We start from the raw sequence: 22,306 nt of genomic DNA, 5'->3' as shown, positions 1-22,306 counted from the left end.
TAATTTCCAAATCGAAAAAGTATAGCTTCAAACGGCAGTTTTTAGACTGTAAAATGTCAAAATTTTCAAGCTCGCTCGCATTTAATCGCTATGCCATTCTCCTGATGTTGCTGCTAGTGATTGACAGCAGTTGCGCCCGGTGTGCCCCTCCCTTAATTTCCAAAGCGAAGAATATAGCTACAAACGGCAGTTTTGGGACTGTAAAATGTCAAAATTTTCAATGCAAAAAGATTTCACCGCGGGAGGGGGAAACCCCCCTACCATACCTCCCCCCCCCCCCCCCTCGTTTGCTTCGCTCCCTCACATAACCGCCTCTCCTTAGATCAAATCCTGTCTACGCCGGTGAATTATAGGCCCCACTATTTAGAAGGCCTTCATAGTGATGTCGCACATGCGGAGCAAGAGCTGAAATACCACGATTTAGTCATTCAATAATAAATTATGAATATTTCATTTTCTTATTGTTTTTTTTTTTAGAAAAGAAAACACATTTTGTACCAAAAGTGTGCACCAGATCGCTGAATTTCAGGGCTGAAAATGCAAAATCTTCCTCGTGTGGGAGAAGGCTACCACTCCCCATACACACCCTCCCTCCGTTCGGTCGTTCCGCTCCCTCTCACATATATTAAAAAAAAAAATGTTTTCATACTCTTAAGGTCTGATTTTCCGCCGAAAGTCATCTGATAAGCAAAAAAAAAAAAAAAAAGGCAACAAGAACTTTGTCTTCATATTTTTGCTGCCACTTTCCTCCACATTATATTTCATGCAAAAGAGTGGGACATCCGATCCCTGTATAAAGTGTGAGGGGGGGGGGTGGGGGGGGGCACCAAGCTTCTCCCCCCCCCCCCCCCCCCCCCCCTCCCCAAGGCTGCGCCGGTCCGATGGGCTTGTAATCGTGGTGATGGTGACCATCCCCCCCACTCCTCAGGACGGATTTACGCCGTTGCCCTCTCTTACACCCTCGTTTTCATTCTTTTTTTTTCTTTTTTTTTTTTTGGTTGAACGTGATATTCATCTAAATACAAGAAATTTATTTATGATAACATTTTGGGGGCAAATTGTTCAATAATAGGCCTAATCTATATCAAAATACTGCTACCTTCTTAAACCAGTGGGACCGTCTTGAATTGATAAAACACGCAAAAATGCATCAAATTGCACCGTTTACAACATCAAAGTGTAAAAAAGTTCTCACTCTGTGTGTGTGTGTGTGTGTGTGTGTGTGTGTGTGTGTTAGGGGGGGGGGGGGAACATCCTCCTCCAATACCCTCCCCCTAACCTGGCTACGTCGGTGCTACTATATAGGAACCTATATACATACAACCCAACTTGGAAACTTGTAAATCGAAATAATGATGAATGGTTGATGGTTTGGTGTAGCTATTGGTGCAGATTAAAGGACAAGTTCACCTTCATAAACATAAGGATTGAGAAAATGCAACAATATTAGTAGAACACATCAGTGAAAGTTTGAGGAAAATTGGACAATCGATGCAAAAGTTATGAATTTTTTAAATTTTTGTGTTGGAACCGCTGGATGAGGAGACTACGACAGCTTGTGAGTCATAATTATGCGTACAACAGTATAAAGAAAATGTAAAAGAAATTCAACATATTTTCACTTTTTTCGCATAATAAAAGAGCACTTGACTTGTCTCTTTCTAAAGGCAGGGGGAATAATATTACCTATAACATGTGTCGGTAAGGAGTCAGGGTAATGTGTACTTTTTTTCAAAAGATGGAATTTTGTGAAATTCTTTTTATATTTTCCTTATATTGTTGTACGCATGTGACATCTAAGTTATTCATACACAGCAGTAGTCTTCTCATCCAGCGGGTACTGCACAAAAACTTCAAAAATTCATAACTTTTGAACGGATTGCCTGATTTTCCTCAAACTTTCAATGATGTGTTCTACTAATATTGCTACATTCTCTCAATCCTTATGTTTATGAAGGTGAACTTGTCCTTTAATGCACTGCACCAATTCCTATATTTATTCATGATTCTCTAGATCTCCAGAAAATTCTTTCTTTATTAAATAAAGAAAGAATTTTCTGGAGAAATTTTTCTTCAATAGCCTGTCTTTGGTCTCATACAAACATATCGCGAAAGTGCATGCTCATACAGGCACCTGCATAGTACATGGCCTGAAAACTTCACCCGCTGAAGTATATCCCCGCTGAACGCTAGTTGGCGCACTCCTCCCAGCGTTTCACTTTTCGACCGAGAGTTGGCCATCTATCTATGGAGTGTACGATGATCATTGATGATGAGAAGCTAGACTAGCCAGAGAAGCTGCTGCTAGCTAAGCCCAGATCCTAGCAGGATGGTGAGTCGAGCCTATTGTAAAGTGATATTTAAAGCTGTATTTCGGGGTATTATAATGGCAATTAAGATTATTATTACCAGTGTATGTTCATTGTATAATGTTTGAGGGCGATGATGCTAAGCAATGCTTATTTTTAGGATATGATTTTAGCTGTCAGTTGCCGGCTCCTGCTGCAGCTAGGGTCCTATAGTGGGATTGTAGTTGCATTTCCACTAGGCCTAGTGTAGTATTTCATCCACAGTGACACGTCGCGCAGTGTACCGTATGTTGCATAGTTTTGTGCGCGTAGTGTATGTATGTCGGCTGCAAGACGCTTGGGCGAAAGAACTTCGGTGGGATAATGTAGACCAAAGTTGATGGCAGGTTTGGAAAAAATAATGAGGTTTAGTGAACGTGTAAACTATTGGGATTGAAGGTATAAGGTTCATTGAAATGCTGTCGTGATCATGAGGGTGTAGGCGTGAGAAAATAAACGTGTAAATCTAATAAGGGGATTGTAAAGTAAGCCCCTGTTGATAGTGTATTAAAAGGTTGATTATTGCTTGGTAAGGGGTTGCCAGTACACTAGAATCTATAGCGTAAATAGTTCTCTAGTAGGCCTAACACGTTAGGCCCTATGTTGTTTACAGGCTCAGCATGTGCAAGTTACAAAACACTACGTTCAGTTGATTTCATTGTGTCTTGATCAAAGCGAAATGAAACAAAAACGAAAATCATGCTTTACTGCAAGGGATGTGGTTTGACTATTATTTTAGACAGTAACATTACCTTTGTAGGATTTATTGTTATTGGGTTTATCATGGGCGTAAAGGAAACTTTTAATTGTAATGTAGATCTACCGCCTACCGGTAAGTTCTCACAATCATTCATACGACATTGGGTCTGTAAAAAGTTAGTTTTATAGAGAAGAGAACAATTAAGAGATTACTATTTCACTTTGTTATTTCAATTTAAATGTCTAACGTTATTCATTCTCATTTCAGGACGGTGTCAGAATGTTAATGTTAACTACATGGAGTTTTGACGTGTTGCCGTACTTTCAAGAAGACCTCTCTGTTTGTTCGTGTCAGAGGCGTCGTTTGTGATCTATGAGATGTCACTGCTAAACATCGACCTGAAGACACACGACACACTTGGAACACCAAACCTCAGATTATTGTGTGTGAATATGAAGATATTCGCAAATGAATGAATATGTTAAGCCTGCATTGGATTGCTGTAAAATGATATAGGGCCTATTCAAGTTTTGTGTGTGTCAAGGGTTTTGTTTGGTTTCGAGTGTTGTGTTCATTTGTAGTTATTTACAAATAGTCGTGTGTATCAAACCATGTCATGCAATGACTTATTTAACTCATATTACAATTCAACCTTTTGGTTGCCAATCATGTGATTTTGACATTACCATTTATCTATCTATTTATCTTTTTATCTCATGTTATTACAGTGAGGCTGGTTGGTGGATCAACCCAAAATGAAGGCCGAGTTGAGATATCATGTAACGGGCAGTGGGGCACGGTGTGTGAATCTTACTGGGATATGAGAGACGCGCACGTGGTGTGCAGAGATCTCGGCTACTCATCGGCCTCAGCTAGTTATAGGTCAGCGCACTTTGGGCAGGGATCTGGACCAATCTGGGTTTACATGGCTGACTGTGATGGAACGGAAAACTCTCTGGTTTATTGCCTTCGTACGCCATGGGAATGTAATGTGTATGGCTGTACTCACAGTCAAGACGCCGGAGTGAGGTGTGAAGGAGACCGTAAGTTTGATTCATTAATTCACGCATTTCATAATGTACTGAGTAACTCAGGCCAAGTTACAGAAATGAAAATAATAATATAAAAATCTAAGATGAAAAAAAAAATGATTTAAGATTGAATTAAAGAAGTCTCTCGATCGAGTTTTGCTTCTTTCTTCATCTCTCTCCCTCTCTCTCCCTCTCTCTCTTTATCTTAAGCCAATTCATACAGTGTTGTATGTACAAGCTTGTACGTCTAAATCAATGCACAATCTAGCGGGAGGCACAGTGATTGTGTAGTGTGGTTTGCATCGCCACACAAATTTGAAACGAAAGTCCCTACAACTGAGTCTACAAAATCTGGTAAAAGTTGAATATTTGTTGTTAATTTTTTCACTTTTAGACTCATTTAGAAATGACTGTACTACGCTGCCGTGTACGTGTACACTACCATACCGCGGCCAACTGTTTGAGTGCAGCGCAGAGTTCCGATTCAAACCATCGAGTTATTTCGAAATGGGTAAAAGTGTCTTAACAGTAAATATTCAACTTTTACCAGACTTTGACGAGATTCAGACAATCTGTTTTAGGTTGTGAAATATTGAGGGCGAGTTTGTAAATGTATAAATATCACAATACGAGGCGATACGAAACTACAACTTGTCCTACTTACAAGTAAAAGAATGATCGCCCGGCCCAGCGCGATGTCGGGCACGAGTCCTAGGGTATAGTAGGACCTATACTATTCTGAAAATCTTCTCTTTTTTTCCATAATTCTAAGTCAGACAGTTCAGAAGTGCCTATGAAAGACAGAATTGGTATTCTGAAATTGTTCCCTGGAAAAAATTAGGACATCCTTATTCCCGCCCACTGCATTTTCTAATATTAAAGCAAATAAAATTACAAATTTTGTTTGGTATTATGCAAATTTAACCAGTGCGATAACATCCTTACGAAATTATGACGTCTGGTTAAAAACACATGTTTGTATTCACCCGTGATACAGTTTTGAAAATGTATACTTACAAAGAAAGAAATATTAAAAGAGAATCGCAGAAATTATGGAGTGTTGTTGTTGTTGTTTTTTTTTTTTTTTTTTTTTTTTTTTTTTTTACAAAAATAAATTTTAATAGTCAGTGTATTATACATAAGCTACACGCGTGTGGTACATTGACGGTACGTGGCCGGTGTCACAGTCGATCCGTTCCGGGTTCCGGGGGAACCGATATACTGGCCGAATCCAGTCGATTAGTTCCGCGGAACGAATATACCGCACAATAGGCAGTACGCAGAAACGTTCCGCAACCGCCGATCCTATCCGGGTTGTGCGAGTAGGTCTCATTAAAAACAAAATAGTATCTGTTTATTGTGGATGCCTATACCAAACCCAAAAAATCTAAAAAGCCATTTCTTCATTTGTCTTAAATGATGTTAAAGACAAACCTATTTTTACGTTCTGATAATTTCCCTTTAAATGAAACATACTATAGCCTCGTACAGGTGGCGCGAAGAAATGAATTACTGCAGGGCCTACAATGTATTAGCTAAATAGCATGCACAAATACGTACGAGTCGATAATTTGGAGCCGTTGCACAGACAGTGTGCGATTAGCCTTTATTTATGGACAAAACTTCAAAGAACAGTTCAACAAGAGCATGATAATACTATAGTTATGGGTCCTGCATTTATAAGAGACTGCTTGAAGTGGGAAGGAAGAGAGAGGGAGGTTTTGCTGGTAGGGTACAGCAAGGATAAACATGGTGGTTTTTTTGGGGGGTCGGCTTTGTTCTGATAAGTAAATTATTGTTCAGCTTTACTTCAAAACAAAAAAGAATGTTGGTCTAATAGTCTGCAAACAAATTGTTAATGTGTATGCAGGGTACTAAAATGGAGCTATGCATGCGGATTTCATTTCATTCATTTATTTTATTCTCATTTTTCTTTCAACAAAACATAACACAAAGTAAATAAAAAAATGCAATCATAAGCAAATATACATTACAAAGCATAGCATTCAATGGTAACTAACAAACTAATAAAGATATGCTCACATACTGGAATTACAAAGTTATGTTTGCAGGGTAAAAATGAGAACTAAGAGGTCCACTAAAAAGCATTGCTTGTAAATTTTAGACTACTCTAAAATATCTTCAAAAATAATTATTATAATTACAAGTACGTAATTATGAATAATGCAAAAAAATAAGACAAAATGAAACAAACAACAGAGACACAACAACGTGACATGACTAAAATAAGGGAAATATACGAATGAAAGGATTAGAGCAAAAAAAGAATTAAAGGAATATGGAGAGAAAGCGAGAGAGAGAGAGAGAGAGAGAGAGAGGGAGAGGGGAGAGAATGCCTGCACGCTGAACATGATAAACGGAAGAGGAGATTTAGTGATTGATTACTTAAATTGTCCCCCCTGGAAATTCTTCGATATCGCAACAAAATTAACATTCAATACATCACAGGTACACCACAATCAGACATGGAGTACAAAATGAAACTCACTCACATTATAACATACAGTAATGTATGCACCATAATAACATAATACGTTAACCCCACATTTACTACTACATGTATACAAAAACTATTAATATACAGCTGTATATCACTTTCATATAATTATTCCACTCATATAGATTTATTTGATAATATCCTTTCATACATCATCATTATACACCAAACAATTATATCACCTACATATCCCAATATATTGTATAATTCACTCCAAAAAAAAAATCCAATATATATATATATATATATATATATACATATATATATATATATGTTTATAATAATGATAATAATAACAACAATAATTACCACGGCAGCGCCTTATCAAAATGACACCAAATGTGTCTTGCATGTACACCCGTCCTGTAAATCATTACATATTCCAAATTTAGAATTACATAACTTAAATACTGTGGGAATAAAAAAAAAAAAATGAAATTACCAGAACAATGCTTTCTCTATCAAATACACACGAGAAACATAATTATATCCTACAAATCTACACCTCACTTTCATCATCACCAAATTTGAACTCAATTACTTCAACTTATAAAGATAATCACTCAATATCACCACATACCCCAGATTTCATCAGAATTAATTCAGAGCTGTAGAAAAGTTCGCGACGTAAACTTTGCGACGAACTGCCCGACCGCCCGACCAACCACACACAATGCATATATACCTTCTTATACTCTTTGGATATGCGGGAGTATAATTATATGATAATAATGATTATAATAAATACACCAAAAACTAATCATAGCAACTTATCTAATTACTCTGGCATTATACGTGTGAATGGAATCCTGGACAAAAGCACTTCTAAAACGGGTACGCTTTGTGCGAGGAGGACAGAGTCTGATACCTGATCTGTTCAGGCAATAGTAACCGTACAGACGGTGTGTTAAATCGGTCATTATCTTGTTTACCTTGACCATTATTCTTTCCACGTGTAAATCCTGTGCCACTGGCAATTCCAACCCAATGATATTTTGCCACTTTCGCGGTCTATCGATTCTATAGCCTTGTCCTTTTGTGTAAGCTTGCCATAAAAGCAAATCGTTTATACATGACAATAGATTGGATAAAGGAATTGTAGAAAAGAACCATCAGTGTTCTATCCAGCCTCAGTTTGCTCACTTATTGCCTGATGATTGAGGATGTATTTCGGACAGCAACTGGTGACTGCATGCAGCTGTGGAAAAATTATGGAAATGAAATGCCTAATTTCATTACTTTATAATGTGATTTGTTTCATTGCGTTAGGGTTTTACTGATGATGAATCTTTACGCTTATAATGATGGAGATTTGTTGTTTTCAGAACTTAAGGATTTCAAAATTTAGAGCCGGTGTATATAAATGTATTCTGAACTAAAGGTTCTCAAAAGGGGTAGATGAAACTCAGACCGCCTAGTAGGATGATCATGAAACCACTGATTTCGTGGAAACATCGAATTAAAACTATTGGGGAGAACATTTGTGTTGTAGATGAACATGAATAAGTTATTGACCCAGTTGAAAAAGGAACAAATCTTTAATTTTTTTAATCTTATATTTTTGATGAACAATGAATCCGAGTGGCGAAACCCCACAGATAATACGAAGTAGGGCCTACTTTTTTGCAATAACAATAATCTATGTGATAAAATTTGATGGGCGCAGCCCCATGCTAAAATTTCGTATTTGAGATAAGGTAATTTTATCTAAGAAAATACAATGTTAACAAAGAAGACGTTGGAATACGATACCAATATTACGCATAATCATTTTACTTATTTTAATAACATGAGGCCTCCACGAAAGTTTTTCATCTACTCTGATACCAAGAAATTTTACATTGGATACATACGATCTAATCGAGTATCATGAAAATAATTTATGTGCTTAATATTCATAAGGATTTACTAAAAAGTGCATACTTAATTTTCTGAAGGTTTTATGAAGATCTTATCCACAGAGTTACTTTTTTTCAAATCAGAGTCTATAATACGAGAGTAACTGGGTTTTGATGAGAAAAGAAAACATTTGAATCATCATCAAAATGCATAAATGAGAATATGTCGGATGATTTGCAGAAGTCATTTATATAAACTATAAAAAGCAAAGGACCTAATTCATATTACCCTGAGGGACGCCACATTTAATAAATTGAAACTTGAGTTATTCTCGTTCAGAGAATTATTGTTTTTGGGTTCTCCTTAACCACTCCAATGCCTTCTCCCGTATGCCATAATGAAACAATTTATGGAATAAAATTTCTTTATTTTAAGATGTTGATTTAAAGCTATTATAAGTTGAGATATAAATACACTTTTCTTTGTTTTCTTTTCTCCTTATTTTTCTCCTTCGCACTCTCAATCTCTTCTTTATTTTTTTTATTTTGATTCTATGGGTTTTTTTTTTCTCTCTCTGTTATCCTTCCTCTTTTACCCTTTTCATTTTTTATTTATAAAGATTCCATTTTGGGGTACATTAAGCCATATTTCTGTCTCTTTCCTGTCAATTTATGCTACATGTTGTTTATTATAGCTGTTTTTCATTTTCTTATCTCTTTCAATTTCTGTCTATCCCATCGCCACTATTGGCTATTATTCACACCTTTTACATGTGCATGTAATATGGATTTCCATTAAAAATGTATGTACATATATAAATGAAACTTAATGCTTTCGAAGAGAAAATGTAACTTTATTTTTGAACACCAGATTTCGGACATAGGTGCCCTGTTTGGATATTCAAGTTAGGGTATCACTAGAAGTCAGAAAATTAACGTGAGTTTATGATACCCCATATTTTGCATGCACTCTAATTTCTTTCAAGGGGAGGGCTAGTAATTGATCAATGGGAATCAGTGGGAATGCTCGGAGATGATTGTTCCAATTCTAGTGGGATTCATTAAAGAGTACATTAATATATCTATATATGTATGAAAATTATTTGCTTCAGAACGGCCTCATATTCCAGTAATGTGTTGTTTAATTCCCCGTCACTGTACAGGCATGCTAACCCGAAAACATTAAACTGCACATTACTTGAATATGAGACCATTATGAAGCAAATATTTTCACAGAAAAAAAAAAAAAATGTACCCTTAAATGAATCCCTCAAGGATTGAAACAATCATCCCCCAGCATTCCCACTGATTCCCAATGATCAGTTGCTAGCCATCCCCTTTTAACAGATATATAATATATTATAAAGATATATACATTTTTTTTCGGGGGCCGCAGTCCCTTTCATGAAAAGGGAAGACATTCAAGATTGAACGGATGGTGTAGATTGACTATAAGATGGTGTTCAGAACAAACAAATAATGAGAAACCTGTAATACTAAACAGCATTCAATTCTTTTAGGAATTCAGAGTTCGTTTTACACAAATTAGCTTTAAATTACTGAGATATGTGTAGCTACAGTGAGTATAAAAAAGCAACAAGATTTAATTTCGAATTTGTGAAGATGGCGTTTACTTTACTCCAAAGTAAGTAGCAACATCATAAAGCCATATATCTCCTCTTTCCAATGACATCCGGTTTTTTTTTTCCATTTCCAATCGAAGTACTTAGTAGTTAGTAGTTAACATGAAGCATGCCGAACATCCCAATTACAGTAACCCATTCGGTTATTCTGTTCAAAATGATTCAAATTAGAGAGAGGTTGGCATGATCAACGTCACATCGTGCAGAACTCTACAGAGCAGAGTTCTGTGACCGGTGACTGTGCCATGGCCACCATGACGACGAAAGAGATAAGGGAGGGGGAAAAAAGGAATCGCTTTGTAGTCCGGGTTTCAAATTGGCAACTTTGTTCGGTTGGCTGGTCAGAGAGGTTTGGAGAAGTTCATTGGCGGTAGAGGGAGACTGGAAGAGTACATTTTACTGAAGGGGTGTTTCCCCATGACCACTTTGTATACGTTGTACGGTAGAGACCCGGATCGAATCGGCGGTGGGGGGATCTTATCGGCGGTGAGGCAAAAATCCCGCCGATTGGATCTGGGGGATCTTATATACTGGCCAAAGGCCGCCGATAAGTTCCGGCGGAACTTATCGACCGGCCGGAACGGATCGCCTGTGACACCGGCAGCTGACGCGCCGGTTGGATACATCCAGTTAGCTACACGATCGACCAGCGGGCCGGCGCCCGAGGGCAGCGTGGCGGCCAGCGCTACCATCTACGCCTGTTTGCTGTGCGTATGAACAGTAACAAGCGAACGCTATTGAACCTACGCGGATAATTCTTTCAGAGAATATGTACACACATCAATACTTAGTTTAGGCTTACACTCACTGCACTTCCGACATAAATACAAACCGAGAGTGGCGTGGAGTATGCATGTTCGTGGATTTATTGGAGAGTACAAGTTTACCAAAACAAAAAGTGCTTACCACATTACATAACATAGTTACTCATGATAACATGATAGGGTTGTACACTTTATAGACGAGAAAGTAAAAACATGATCATACCAATGCTTGTTATACACAATTATACTTTCCGGTTTCAGGATTCGGTAATTTTACACCGACAAACAGAAATATTATCCAAGTAGTAAATGCTTTCAAACACGCCACTGCTATGTCTAACTCTGGAAGGACCCGGGTTTTCTCTCCGCAAATTTGTATTCATCTCATGACGAGCATCTGCACCGTGGAATACAACAACATATATACATGGCAGTGCTCTCTGCGTACGGGCCACCTACAGACAAGCACCCCGGATCCCGCCTTGCCTCTTAGGCCCTTGTCGGAGGACTCCCTGCATGGTAATCCGAGAAGTATCCCCATCGAGTATAACTACAATGGACTTCTCTGATTGACAGGCGAGCCCACTCAACTCGGAACCCACAAGCGCGTACAGACCCATATACAAAAGCCCCCTGCATCAGAAAAGTGCTCGGCACTAGTCACAGGCGGGCGCGTCCGTGACCCGCCGGCTTTCCTCACGGTGCCTCTTGATGCATAAATGGCCACAATAACAATTGTTAATAAAACAAACATTCCGAAATACACCCTTCCCTACGAGTTTGACATAACAAGTGGAAAACATTTCATGTACTGTATAAACTACATCTGCGCAGAGGCCCAGAAATGAACAATTTCCGCCATACGGGCACAGCCCGCCGCCAATGCGCAGGAGAGCGGTACAGGGGTAAAAGGGGGGACGCAATAAATATCCACGTTACACATATTTTGTTGTTGTTTTGCTATACACAACGTTAATCTAGAAAGCACACATCGGAACAAGAGCTAGTTTACCTCCATAGTAAAGGCATTTTATGACTATCTCTAGCCCCAGAAAACATTACAAAACATTTACTACCAAACATTGGAGTTATCGAACTCAAAACGATCAGCAACGATCAGCCCGATTCTGGTGGGAATCCGCAAAACGGGCGTATTTCCTCCTTGGCAGGATTTCCGACTAAACAATTATTGCTTCTGGAAGAAGTTGCTGCAATTTATTTTAAACATTGTCTCTGAGACCAGCTCCATCCGTGCTTTCTTCGGAAAAAACCCATTGTCGTTTGTACCCGCGTGGATGATGACGTGTGACAAGTTGCAGAAGTGCTGAGACGAAAGAATCGATTCCAGCCTGCTATGAACCTGGCCGAGTCGAAGCCCCCTATATCCTCTCCATTGGACTGGAGCCCGCTGCCTCATTGCTTGGACTCCCTCTCGACTTGCGAATCTCCCGGCCCAGTACGCTACGAGTCCCCAACTGCCAGGATCGTACGCCGGCCTCGCCTGCCTGCAAAACAAAGAAAACTATCACCCGGCAGCGTCTAGCTCAACCAAATATTTGCTCTATGTGCCCAAGCCTTTGTATATAGTAAAATTGTCCATACTTTTCGACATAATTCACAATTTCTAAGCTGGGTTAACCCTGCTAAACTGGGTTAATCATACTTGAACTGCTCTATAATCTAACATGTTAATTTACAAAAGTTTATGTGCTCAAACTGAATGTTATAGCGAGCAAGACCCTCATTCCTCAGCATACCACAGTATATACCAACATAACAAAAACATATCCACTATTTTGGTAACTATACCAACATGAAGCTACGAACATAACTGTCCCCAACATGACGTAAGGGACTATTCTGCCCCTACCAAATTTATACGAATGCAACGTTTATGTGTATTTGTCACCCAGCGCCCCATCTGCTGGATTACCTGCGAGTCAAAACCCGCTACTGCCGCCGCCGTGGCAGTACATATTCGGAATGAGTGGGAGGTGAAACGCGACTCTAGTGCGCCAGCCATAGCCGGGAAAACGGGCAGCAGATCTAACGACGCCCATATACTTGAACAACTCTCTCGCCCGGGAACCGTGTCTCTCGGTATACACTGATGCGCGCGAATACAGTGAAGGCACTAGTTCACTGCTCTATGGTGGTAATTCGTGGGACTTTGCGCTGCGGCTGTAGTTGTAGTGCAGCACTAGCCCCGGAGACCGCGCCGCAAGGCGCGGTCCTGGCGGCTACCTCGCAGCTGAGCGGGAGCAAAAATCACGAATAACTCCATTGCCACATTCACGGCGACTTCACAAATAAAGCACGGCTAAATTTCTATCATAAACACAGTGACAATAAAAAATGAAATATGCATTACATTTTCGATTTGGTTCTTCTCAACCATTTATCTAGAAACTGCAAAATTTTCCACATCTTAGGAGTAATAAGCGGCCTGCCCTAGTGCAACGTGGAAAGACTTGCTGCTATATCCATTAGTACGCATGTACGCATGCGTGAACAATGACGTCAACGTTACGGACGCTCAAGGATAGGAATGATGCACCATCGCACGGTGCATATAAGGTGAAATCAGATATGCAACATGTAGCCAGCAATACAGCTGTCAATGCACTGCACTGCATGCATGCTGTGCGCATGTGCAAGTGGTTGTGAGTTTTAGTGAGCATCAGTGAGCTGAAGATATTCGCCTTGTAAGATTTTCTGCATCATAAGCAATGAAATGCATCAGTCACCGAAATGAATCATTTAGGTTTAATCGACCCATGTAAGTAATCCTAGTAGTTTTTGTTGAAAAATTAAGAAAATATAGCGCCGAAACGGCACCGTTTTGTACAAAACTCCTCGATCTGAATGCGAAAAACGGCGCAGCCCCAACGCTGCACGTTGGGGCTGGTCGCAGTTAGTGCAGCACCTGAGTATAGGGGTTTGATCACTTTGAATCGGGGCATTCTTGAATAAACAACCCAAATGTACAAACTCGCCCTTCCATATCTTTTCTTTGGTCGATATGGGAACCGTTGAACCTAGCTCTTCCCTAGGTGTCGACATCAGGGGAGGCTTCGGGAATCCAGTGTCTGACGACTGACCCTGTTCATCGTCCTCGACCACAGGCATTTCATTAACCTTATGTACGGTCACCGTAGGCCAAGGCACTTAGAAGCCCTTCATTACTTGGGTACTCACCGTTATCGCCGACCGCGCCACCCATGTCCTGCTCAGGCTGGGCCGTCACATGAGCTCTCCCGGCCGCCTGCCCCGTAGCACGGTCCTCCGTCTGCACCCTGTAGTCCAGCTGCCCAACAGCGGAACTTGCGCCGGGGCCCCGGCTGGTATTATGTTCGTCTGCTGGGCTTCGGGCCGCCGACCCCGCGGATCGCGAGGACACTGGAGGGGGAGTAGTCGTTCCTTCCCGGCGTGTACTGGGTGCGGGAGCATTTCGAGCAATCCTCCTTTCTCTTGTCGGTACCGGAGGAGCGCTGGCCGATGCTGCAGCCCGTGAAGCTTTCCGCTGCGAATGTTTTGGCATCTTGGAAATTCCACTGCCTCTGATCGTAGCAAGAGTTGACGATTTTGTATCCGAATGAATAGCTCACATACAATAATTTAAGCGAGGGCCCAAAATTGATGCTCTCTCCGTGAAATCCACGCACAGAATGATCCCTTCTCACATTAACTGCTAAACTTTCCCACGCTAAATGTTCAGCTTTCCCACGCACACTGCTAAGCGTACTAATGCGGTTGCGCCATCGGGAACCATCAAAGGAGATCACTCGTTCATGTTTTCGGCGACGCTCTTTGCGTATGCCGCCTGCTCTCAGGCTCCGACTAGCGCCGAACGCACTCAAAGGCAGAAAACAAGTCAGTGAGCGAGTGTAAACCCCTTTTAACGACTAGCGCCGTTAAAGGAAATACATTCATGTATAGCTATCAAGTAATGTATATAAAAAAAGAAGGATCTGTACATTTAAGATTTAGAGAACACATTAGCAAAGAGTTGTTTGCCTTGCATTTATCAAAGCTCAGTTCATGCATTTTGAGCAGCCTGAGAATAATTATAAAAAAAAAAAAAAAACAAAGCCCATAAAACATGTTGGCCAACACATTAACACCATTTTAAACACAAATTCACGGAATGGGACCTGCCGGTCTACACAACCGAATACGTAACTACATGTATTTGTTTTGTCAGTAGAAAAAGAAAAAGAAAAAACTTTCGTGGCAAACAATCATATGACCAGAACATTTGAACAAAAAATGAATGAATAACCAAAATGAATTGAATAATAAACAGGAACACTTTTAAACGATGATTCACCTGTACAATTTATTCATATGAACGTAGTTAATAGTTTTTATATTTGAAATAACCAGAGAGCAAAACTGAATAATACGTTAACTTGTTATTCGGCGAAATCAAAGGTCTGGCATGATGTTTTGCCTTTATCTATTCGCTGTTCCTTTAATTAGTATATTAACGGAATTTAGGACAGGGTAAAGGCTCTCCTAATAGCTTTTCTTAAATCATTTCCAATTAAGTGCATTCTAGAATATAACAATTTCCTCCAAGGTCAGAAATTATTTTCTTCCTAGATATCATACTCATTAGAATATTTTCCCATTTCTTCCTATATCTGTAGGCAAATTTGATAGGAAATAAAAGTTATGAAAAAAGGTTAGGAAGAAAGTAAGACAGATTTTCAGAATACGGTGTACTTTTTTTTTTGAAAAATTCCTGATTTTAGAATAGGGAGAAAATCTTACCAAGAATGTTTTCAGAATACGACTACCAGTACATAACATTTTGAAACCAAGCTACCCTGGCTCATACGAGTTTGTTAAGACAACTTGTTCTTTCACGACGTACGTGGTGATGCTTTCTCAACGGCATGAACCTCAGAAATTCGACCTGTTTTGCTTGAAGCATGTGTCATTGTAAAATTTGTTCATCACTAAAAGAACAATAAAACAACCAACTAAACTATCCGGCGAGAATCAATGCGAACATAATATGAATGCGTAGCTGTCATACACGCGCACTTGCTGTAAACCTAAACGTGTGGCGGGTAGCTGCGCTGTTCTATTATTCCGACCGGAAGCTATTTCCACCGAAAACCGTCCTAAAAATCAACAGGATTGAGAAATGTATGGTTTTGCAAATGCGGAAAATGATTTCACGCCATGCTTCCCTTCCTCTTTCTCTTTCGTCCTTAATCGAAAGCTCGATAATAGGCATTGACAAATCTTCTGACGATTATCTATGTACAAATACAAAGTGAATCTTCCAATGTTATCAAAATTCTTTTCGGTTTGTTGGTTTCTTTCCCACTCTGTTCCTCATGTATTAGAAGGAAGCGATAATGCTGTCAACGAGTCTGCTAGTTCTGGTCTCGCCTACCGTATCAATCGTTTTACATATTACAACGTTCGTAGCGAACTGACGTTCGCTCCGACCGCAGCTGACAATGGGGGCATACTTCAGTGTCATCTCATCGGCAGTGAACGGTCCCGAACCTTGGAAGTTCAGCGTAAGTAATTTAATTTAATTCAATATCTGATCTACTAGGATCTGCGCGCAAATCCAAATGATATCATGTTTGTTCGGTTCTTTCGGAGTATTGTTGAAAGCTATGCAGGTTGCCAGGCATGCGATGATTATGACATTACATAACTTTCCTGACAAGATAATAATATGCATATGATGCAATTATTAAGAATGTCCTTGATCCCAGAAATGTTAAGTAGCAAGCCCTCCCCCCCCCCCCCCCCAAAAAAAAAAATACCTATGGTTATTTTTATGATGTAAAATTAAAGATTGTTGGTGTTCAGAACGAACTTGCTGCAATTTAGTGCAGGACACACGAGGCGCCAAAATTATATTACCTGTTCGTTAGGCAACATGCATGGAAGCTTTGTCGATTTTTGGGAAATGATTGTTCGTGTCTATGGCTGTGTTTATGAACTTTCCCCTGTTTAAACGGCTTTCAAAAGCCCTTTCCATAGCCCTTTCCAAAGCCCGTTCCAAAGCCCTGTACTATTAATGTGACGCTTGCTTTCTAAGAAGGGACGGCGAAAAGCAATTACATGTACCATCATAAAGACATTGTTTCCTTTGAGAGTGACGAGTCATGATGCAATGCCACATGAATCAATTGTCTTCCTATCTGTGAGGCAGCTCCAGTTTCAAAAGCTCTTTCCAAAGCCCTTTCCAAAGCCCTTTCCAAAGCCCTTTAGAAACGGCTTCCAAAATAGTTGCGTTTATCAACTCTCTTCGCGAACACGATAACTGGCCTGTCACTGCAGAGCTGCATTGCGCAATTCGACCCGAGGAGAAGAGGTCACATAAGGCGCGCATCGTTCGTAACTGCAGTACAATACTACAAAGCCGTTTCAAAACACCTTTGCGTTTATCAACTTCAAAAGGCTTTTACAAACAGGTTTCTGAAAACCTGTTTAGGAAACCTGTTTGGAAAGCCACAAATTTGCGGCTTTCGAAAAGGCTTTCCGAAAGGGCTTTCAAAACAGCTTTGCGTTTATCAACTCGTAAAAATTCCTTGAAAGTTGTTTGGAAAACCTGTTTCTGCCGAGAAAAGGAGAGTTGATAAACGCACCCTTTCGAAAAGGATTTCCGAAAGGGCTTTCAAAACAACTTTGCGTTTATCAGCTCGTAATATTTCCTTGAAAGCTGTTTGGAAAACCTGTTTCTGCCGAGAAAAGGAGAGTTGATAAACGCACCCTTTCGAAAAGGCTTTCCGAAAGGGCTTTCAAAACAGCTTTGCGTTTATCAGCTCGTAAAAATTCCTTGAAAGCTGTTTGGAAAACCTGTTTTTGCCGAGAAAAGGAGTTGATAAACGCACCCTATAATGAGCATATTTTACGTACATATGTACATGCTTTAAAAGCTATATCAATACTTGCCGATGACAATTTAATGGATAATTTCGGGATTAACTTTAAAAAGCAGATAACATTGGATCATACTTTTTGATTATGCAATGTACTGAATTCTATCAACATCGTTGAATGAAAACGTATATATATATATATATATATATATATATATATATATATGAGGATGAGTTTTATGAGTTTTATCATCCGTGAACCTCTAACTCTCGTCGTCTCGACAGACCGTCCAGCAGACAATATCATCTTGATCAAGATCGTTGACAACGAGGACGGACAAGAAATTAATGGCCTCAGGATCACATGTGACGTCGACCCACGTGACCAACCATTTCCACCAGTGGGAATATACGAGATTGCAGTGAATGACGTCATCGAGTCAGCTTCGAGCTCCCCTTCCTTGATCCTTGAGTCCATTCCGAGTGAATGCGTTGAAATCTCCTGCACCGGTATCAACGACATCGGAAGGACGAACGCTACAAAGATTTACTGTCCAAGAAGCAACGGTAAGATAATAAAACGTTCCATGATATCGTAATTTTTAAATCCCAAAGCTTTTGTGATTAGTACAAGGAAAAATCAATTTCACTTCATATTATACGTTTTTCTCTCCAAATACAATTGACATGAAGCCATTTTTTTTTTTTATGTAAGCATTGACAATATACCAAACTCGTTAGTACTAGCTTTATTGCTGGTAATTGCACGTTGATCCACAAGTATTATATAGTCTGTACATTACTTGTGTCCATTCATGCAAGTGCTAATGACTATGATTAAAGAAATCCAGGCAAGTAGGCTTATGGGTCTTATCACTATAATATTCTTATATTAATATCTTTCTTCATACCCCGAACTAGTCTGTTTTCAATTGATAGTAGCAAATTTGTTCACGTGAACACAAGGGCCATGGTTGTCGAGTAGGTTGTTGTACTTGATTTTTATACTAGGAAGGTTTAAATTTTAAGATTCAAATGTTTCCCGGGAGTGTTAAGGTGTTAATTACATGTTTTTGGACAAACAATGCAAATTTTGTAAACATAATAATTCGATGAGCATCGTCAACCAAACTCGTCAGTGTCTGACCCGTTAAGGGAATACAATGAGGATTCTCTTTCAACCGTTCAATGGACTTTGTTCACCTTTGACCCCTTGATTTTGTTCATCAAGGATGTTCATGATTTGGGGAGAATGCGAAGTACCTGACAAATAAAAACACAGTATAAAAAAAAATCAATAACAAAACAAACAGATTATGTATATGTGTGTGTTTTTGTAATTCTTAGGTCACGCGCCTCCAGCGAGTGACATCCTCTCCATCGAGACCCAGGAGATCAATGGAGAAGGAAACCAGGTCATTCTCGTTATCACGTGTCACATTAGTCCCGAGGACCAGCCCGCCCCACACGTTCACTATTACACCATCGCAGTCGACAACACCACGCTCTCCTCGTCCAGCAACGCCTCGGCTCTCTTCAGACCACGCCCACACAACAAGTGCATCAATGTCACGTGCTCGGGGACGAACGGGATTGGTTGGACCTACACCAGTCTCGAGTATTGCTTGGAGAGAGGTTAATCTACTTTTGATGTAATGATTTCATTCGCCTCTGGACTTTGATAGAGCAAGCGTAAAAATGTGTAATGTGAAACACTACATAATGTGGATGATAGCTTCAATTTTGTCTAATATTTAACTCTCACCTTCATCCCTACATGCTAGATGATATATTTCTTCAATATTCCTATCATATTCAAATTTATACCTCAAGAATTTAATCAAACTAATTCAATTTACTTTCGAGACTTTGTGTCATTTTTCACTCTTGTTTTGAATATGGTTATATGTTCTTGAAATGACAATGTACGACGTAGATAAAGTGTAAGAAAAGACGTGTGTGCAAAATGGTCTGGGCCTTGTCCGTTTACCTTCGATTATCCCATTAATTGTGCTCTGTCAAAACATTACGGTCATTATTTTGGTTTGGCCATACAGGTCCCATTGCTTGTCTACATCGCGGAGCTCTTCAGAAGTCGTCGACCACGTACGCCTTGCTCTTCGCAGCGTTGTTCATGTCGGTGATGACCTATGTAATCGTGGTGATGAAAAGGAGAAAAATTATCATCCTCTGAAGAGGTACTATAGACTTCCTTTTCTTCCTTTTCTACTACATTTTCTTCCTCTCATTTCTTTTTCCTTACCGGTACTTTTTCTTTCTCTTTTTCTATCCTGCCTCCTACACCCCCTTGAAGTGCTTCAAAATATTTTTTACTCTTTTACCTCTTTGCCTATATCTTCTTCTTCCCACTCTTTTCTTGCCTATTCAGTTCATTCTTATTTCTCGTTGGCATCTTCCTCTTCCTCTCCTTCGGATCTTTGATATTTAGCTTTGTTGAAGTTTCCCTATTGCCACTCTTAAGATGGATGGAAGTAATAGCAAAGGAGAGCTAAGGGCGGCAGGTTTTATAATTTGAAAGCTTTATTCAATACTGACTCGACGCGTGAATGAGAGAAATACGTCTCCATCTTGTACTCGTCCTCCGTGACCGGTTTCTATCAAAGTGTAGAGTAGCAACACTATTTTGAGACAACGGCCTTGGAAACGATTCCCTTGTAACAATAACCAAGAATAACTGAGCTTTCTATTTCAATGCGATTTTTCAAAGCGTTTTGTGCGGTTTGCTGATGTAGTAATGATCACATGCAAACATAAAAACCTAATTTGTATAGCCTCTTGAGGCTTTACCTGTATATCTGAACGCTTTAATGATAGAGGCATTTTCCTATATTCAGATGTGTCCGTTTAATGTCCTAACCTTCAAATTGTTTCTGTCCTTATCTTGTGTATTTTTCTTATAGATGGAGAGCATAAACTGGAGTCGTGGTCTCATATTCATGTTTGCCATTTCATTCGACAAAGGAAATTCCCCACTGACGGATGTGACAGGAGTGTAGTTCATAAAGTCTTAGATCCATATTTCAGTCAAGATCGATCCTACACTATTTAAACACTAAAACGGACGGAATACGTATAGCCATAATGTACAAAGAGGTGGAACTTATGCAGCGAATTTGACTATTGTGTCCTACAATTACAGGGGCGGATCTAGGAAGGACCACAACCGGCGCACGCCCCCCCCCCCCTTTATTTTTTGTTGAAACAAAAGAAATAAAAAGAAAAAAAATGGGGGGAGGGGTGCGTGCGCCCCCCCCCTTTATTTTTGTAAACACGTCCCCTCTTTACGAAATTCCTGGATCCGCCCCTGAATTACATAATGGTATACTTTGTTTATTAAACCCTAACTGCACTGGGGGGGGGGGGGCTGGGAGCCCCCCCCCCCCCCCTCCATACTTTTGGCGATTGCATCGCGACCGCTGGGAATTTCGGATTCTCGCTTCATGACTTTTTCCCCTGAAGTCTTGCGCACATTTTGGTACCACTCGATTGTCCATATCGGACCTACCTAGGGGCCAATTAGTATGCGCATGTCATTAAAACGGCTAATTGCTGCATATATTTGTGTACAGTTACATACTGTCAATAGACCATGGCTTGCATTACTTTATAAATTTTGCTTAGGAATTGGTTTTCCACTTGGTTCATGCTTCTATATTGTTCTGAAATAAATTGGGCAAAGTTTAGAAACAATGATATACATAAGGAATATCAAACAATAGAAAACATAAGAAATAAAAACAATACAAAACATAACAAAAAGTTGTTTTTTTTTTCTCGTTTTTTTTTCTCTCTCTCTGAGGGGGAAATTGAGTTTTTATCCACATAGATGATTCAAATAACTCTTATCCTTCAACATGATTTACTGGGCACTCTTAGAAAACAATAAAATACATAACAAATGTAAACAGTAAAAACAAAAGAAATCAAAACATTGGAAAAACAAAAGAATTACAGTGATATTTTCACTTTTTGAGACAAAAAACATGATTCTGTAAAGTTAATTTCAATTATGGCAAATAACTTTTAAATTTTTCTCACATTTCTATACTTTTTGTATTTATTGATTTTTCTTATATTTTACACGCAAAATCACATATTTTATAAGCTAATTTCTATTTTAAAAATCATCAATTTACATAAATTTGCATGAATTAAACTTCAAGTTTACAATATCAGGGACATTAGAATACAGTTGAAAAGTATGGTAGTGCCCATGGGTCCTGTAAAAGGATAATTTTACTTCCAGTTTCATTTTAATACGTCATACATTTCAAAAGTATGCAAAAATTCATAAGTATTAAATTTGCATATTAATAGTTTATGCAAATCTGCTGTAATTATAAAAATAGATAAGAATTGATTTATATCACATTTGGGAAACATTATTCTTCATTATTACACAGTTTTCATGTAATTTTGTACCTGTTTAGGCTGAAATTATGAAAATATCCCCCAAATGCATAAAATATGCATTATGAATAATTAATTAGCTAATTATGCCAAAAATTGCATAATTGATTAAAATAAATTACACCATCAGATTCAGCACGCGAAGATCTATCAGCATGAAAATTTCAAGTTCATCA

At 39.2% G+C, this 22,306-nt stretch overlaps 1 protein-coding gene and 1 long non-coding RNA gene across 2 annotated transcripts; both read left to right on the top strand.

Moving 5' to 3' along the window:
- The first annotated feature begins 2,292 nt into the window (after positions 1 to 2,292).
- On the top strand, positions 2,293 to 3,972 carry LOC140226614 (uncharacterized). Its single transcript, XR_011900990.1, has 3 exons — positions 2,293 to 2,332; positions 3,316 to 3,490; positions 3,777 to 3,972. It is a non-coding gene; the product is annotated as an uncharacterized lncRNA (long non-coding RNA).
- A 1-nt stretch (position 3,973) lies between these two features.
- LOC140246907 (uncharacterized) lies at positions 3,974 to 20,852 on the top strand. The gene is made up of 6 exons (XM_072326230.1): positions 3,974 to 4,091; positions 16,206 to 16,382; positions 17,985 to 18,266; positions 19,047 to 19,334; positions 19,757 to 19,897; positions 20,621 to 20,852. Exons 1-5 carry the CDS (start codon positions 3,974 to 3,976, stop codon positions 19,891 to 19,893), a joined length of 1,002 nt encoding a protein of 333 aa, XP_072182331.1. The 3' UTR covers positions 19,894 to 19,897; positions 20,621 to 20,852.
- Positions 20,853 to 22,306: the final 1,454 nt, after the last annotated feature.

The sequence above is a fragment of the Diadema setosum genome, chromosome 3 (genome assembly GCF_964275005.1).
Source record: "Diadema setosum chromosome 3, eeDiaSeto1, whole genome shotgun sequence".
NCBI classification, from domain to species: domain Eukaryota; kingdom Metazoa; phylum Echinodermata; class Echinoidea; order Diadematoida; family Diadematidae; genus Diadema; species Diadema setosum.
Note: the sequence above shows the minus strand (reverse complement) of the source record. Positions and strands in the feature narration are given on the sequence as shown.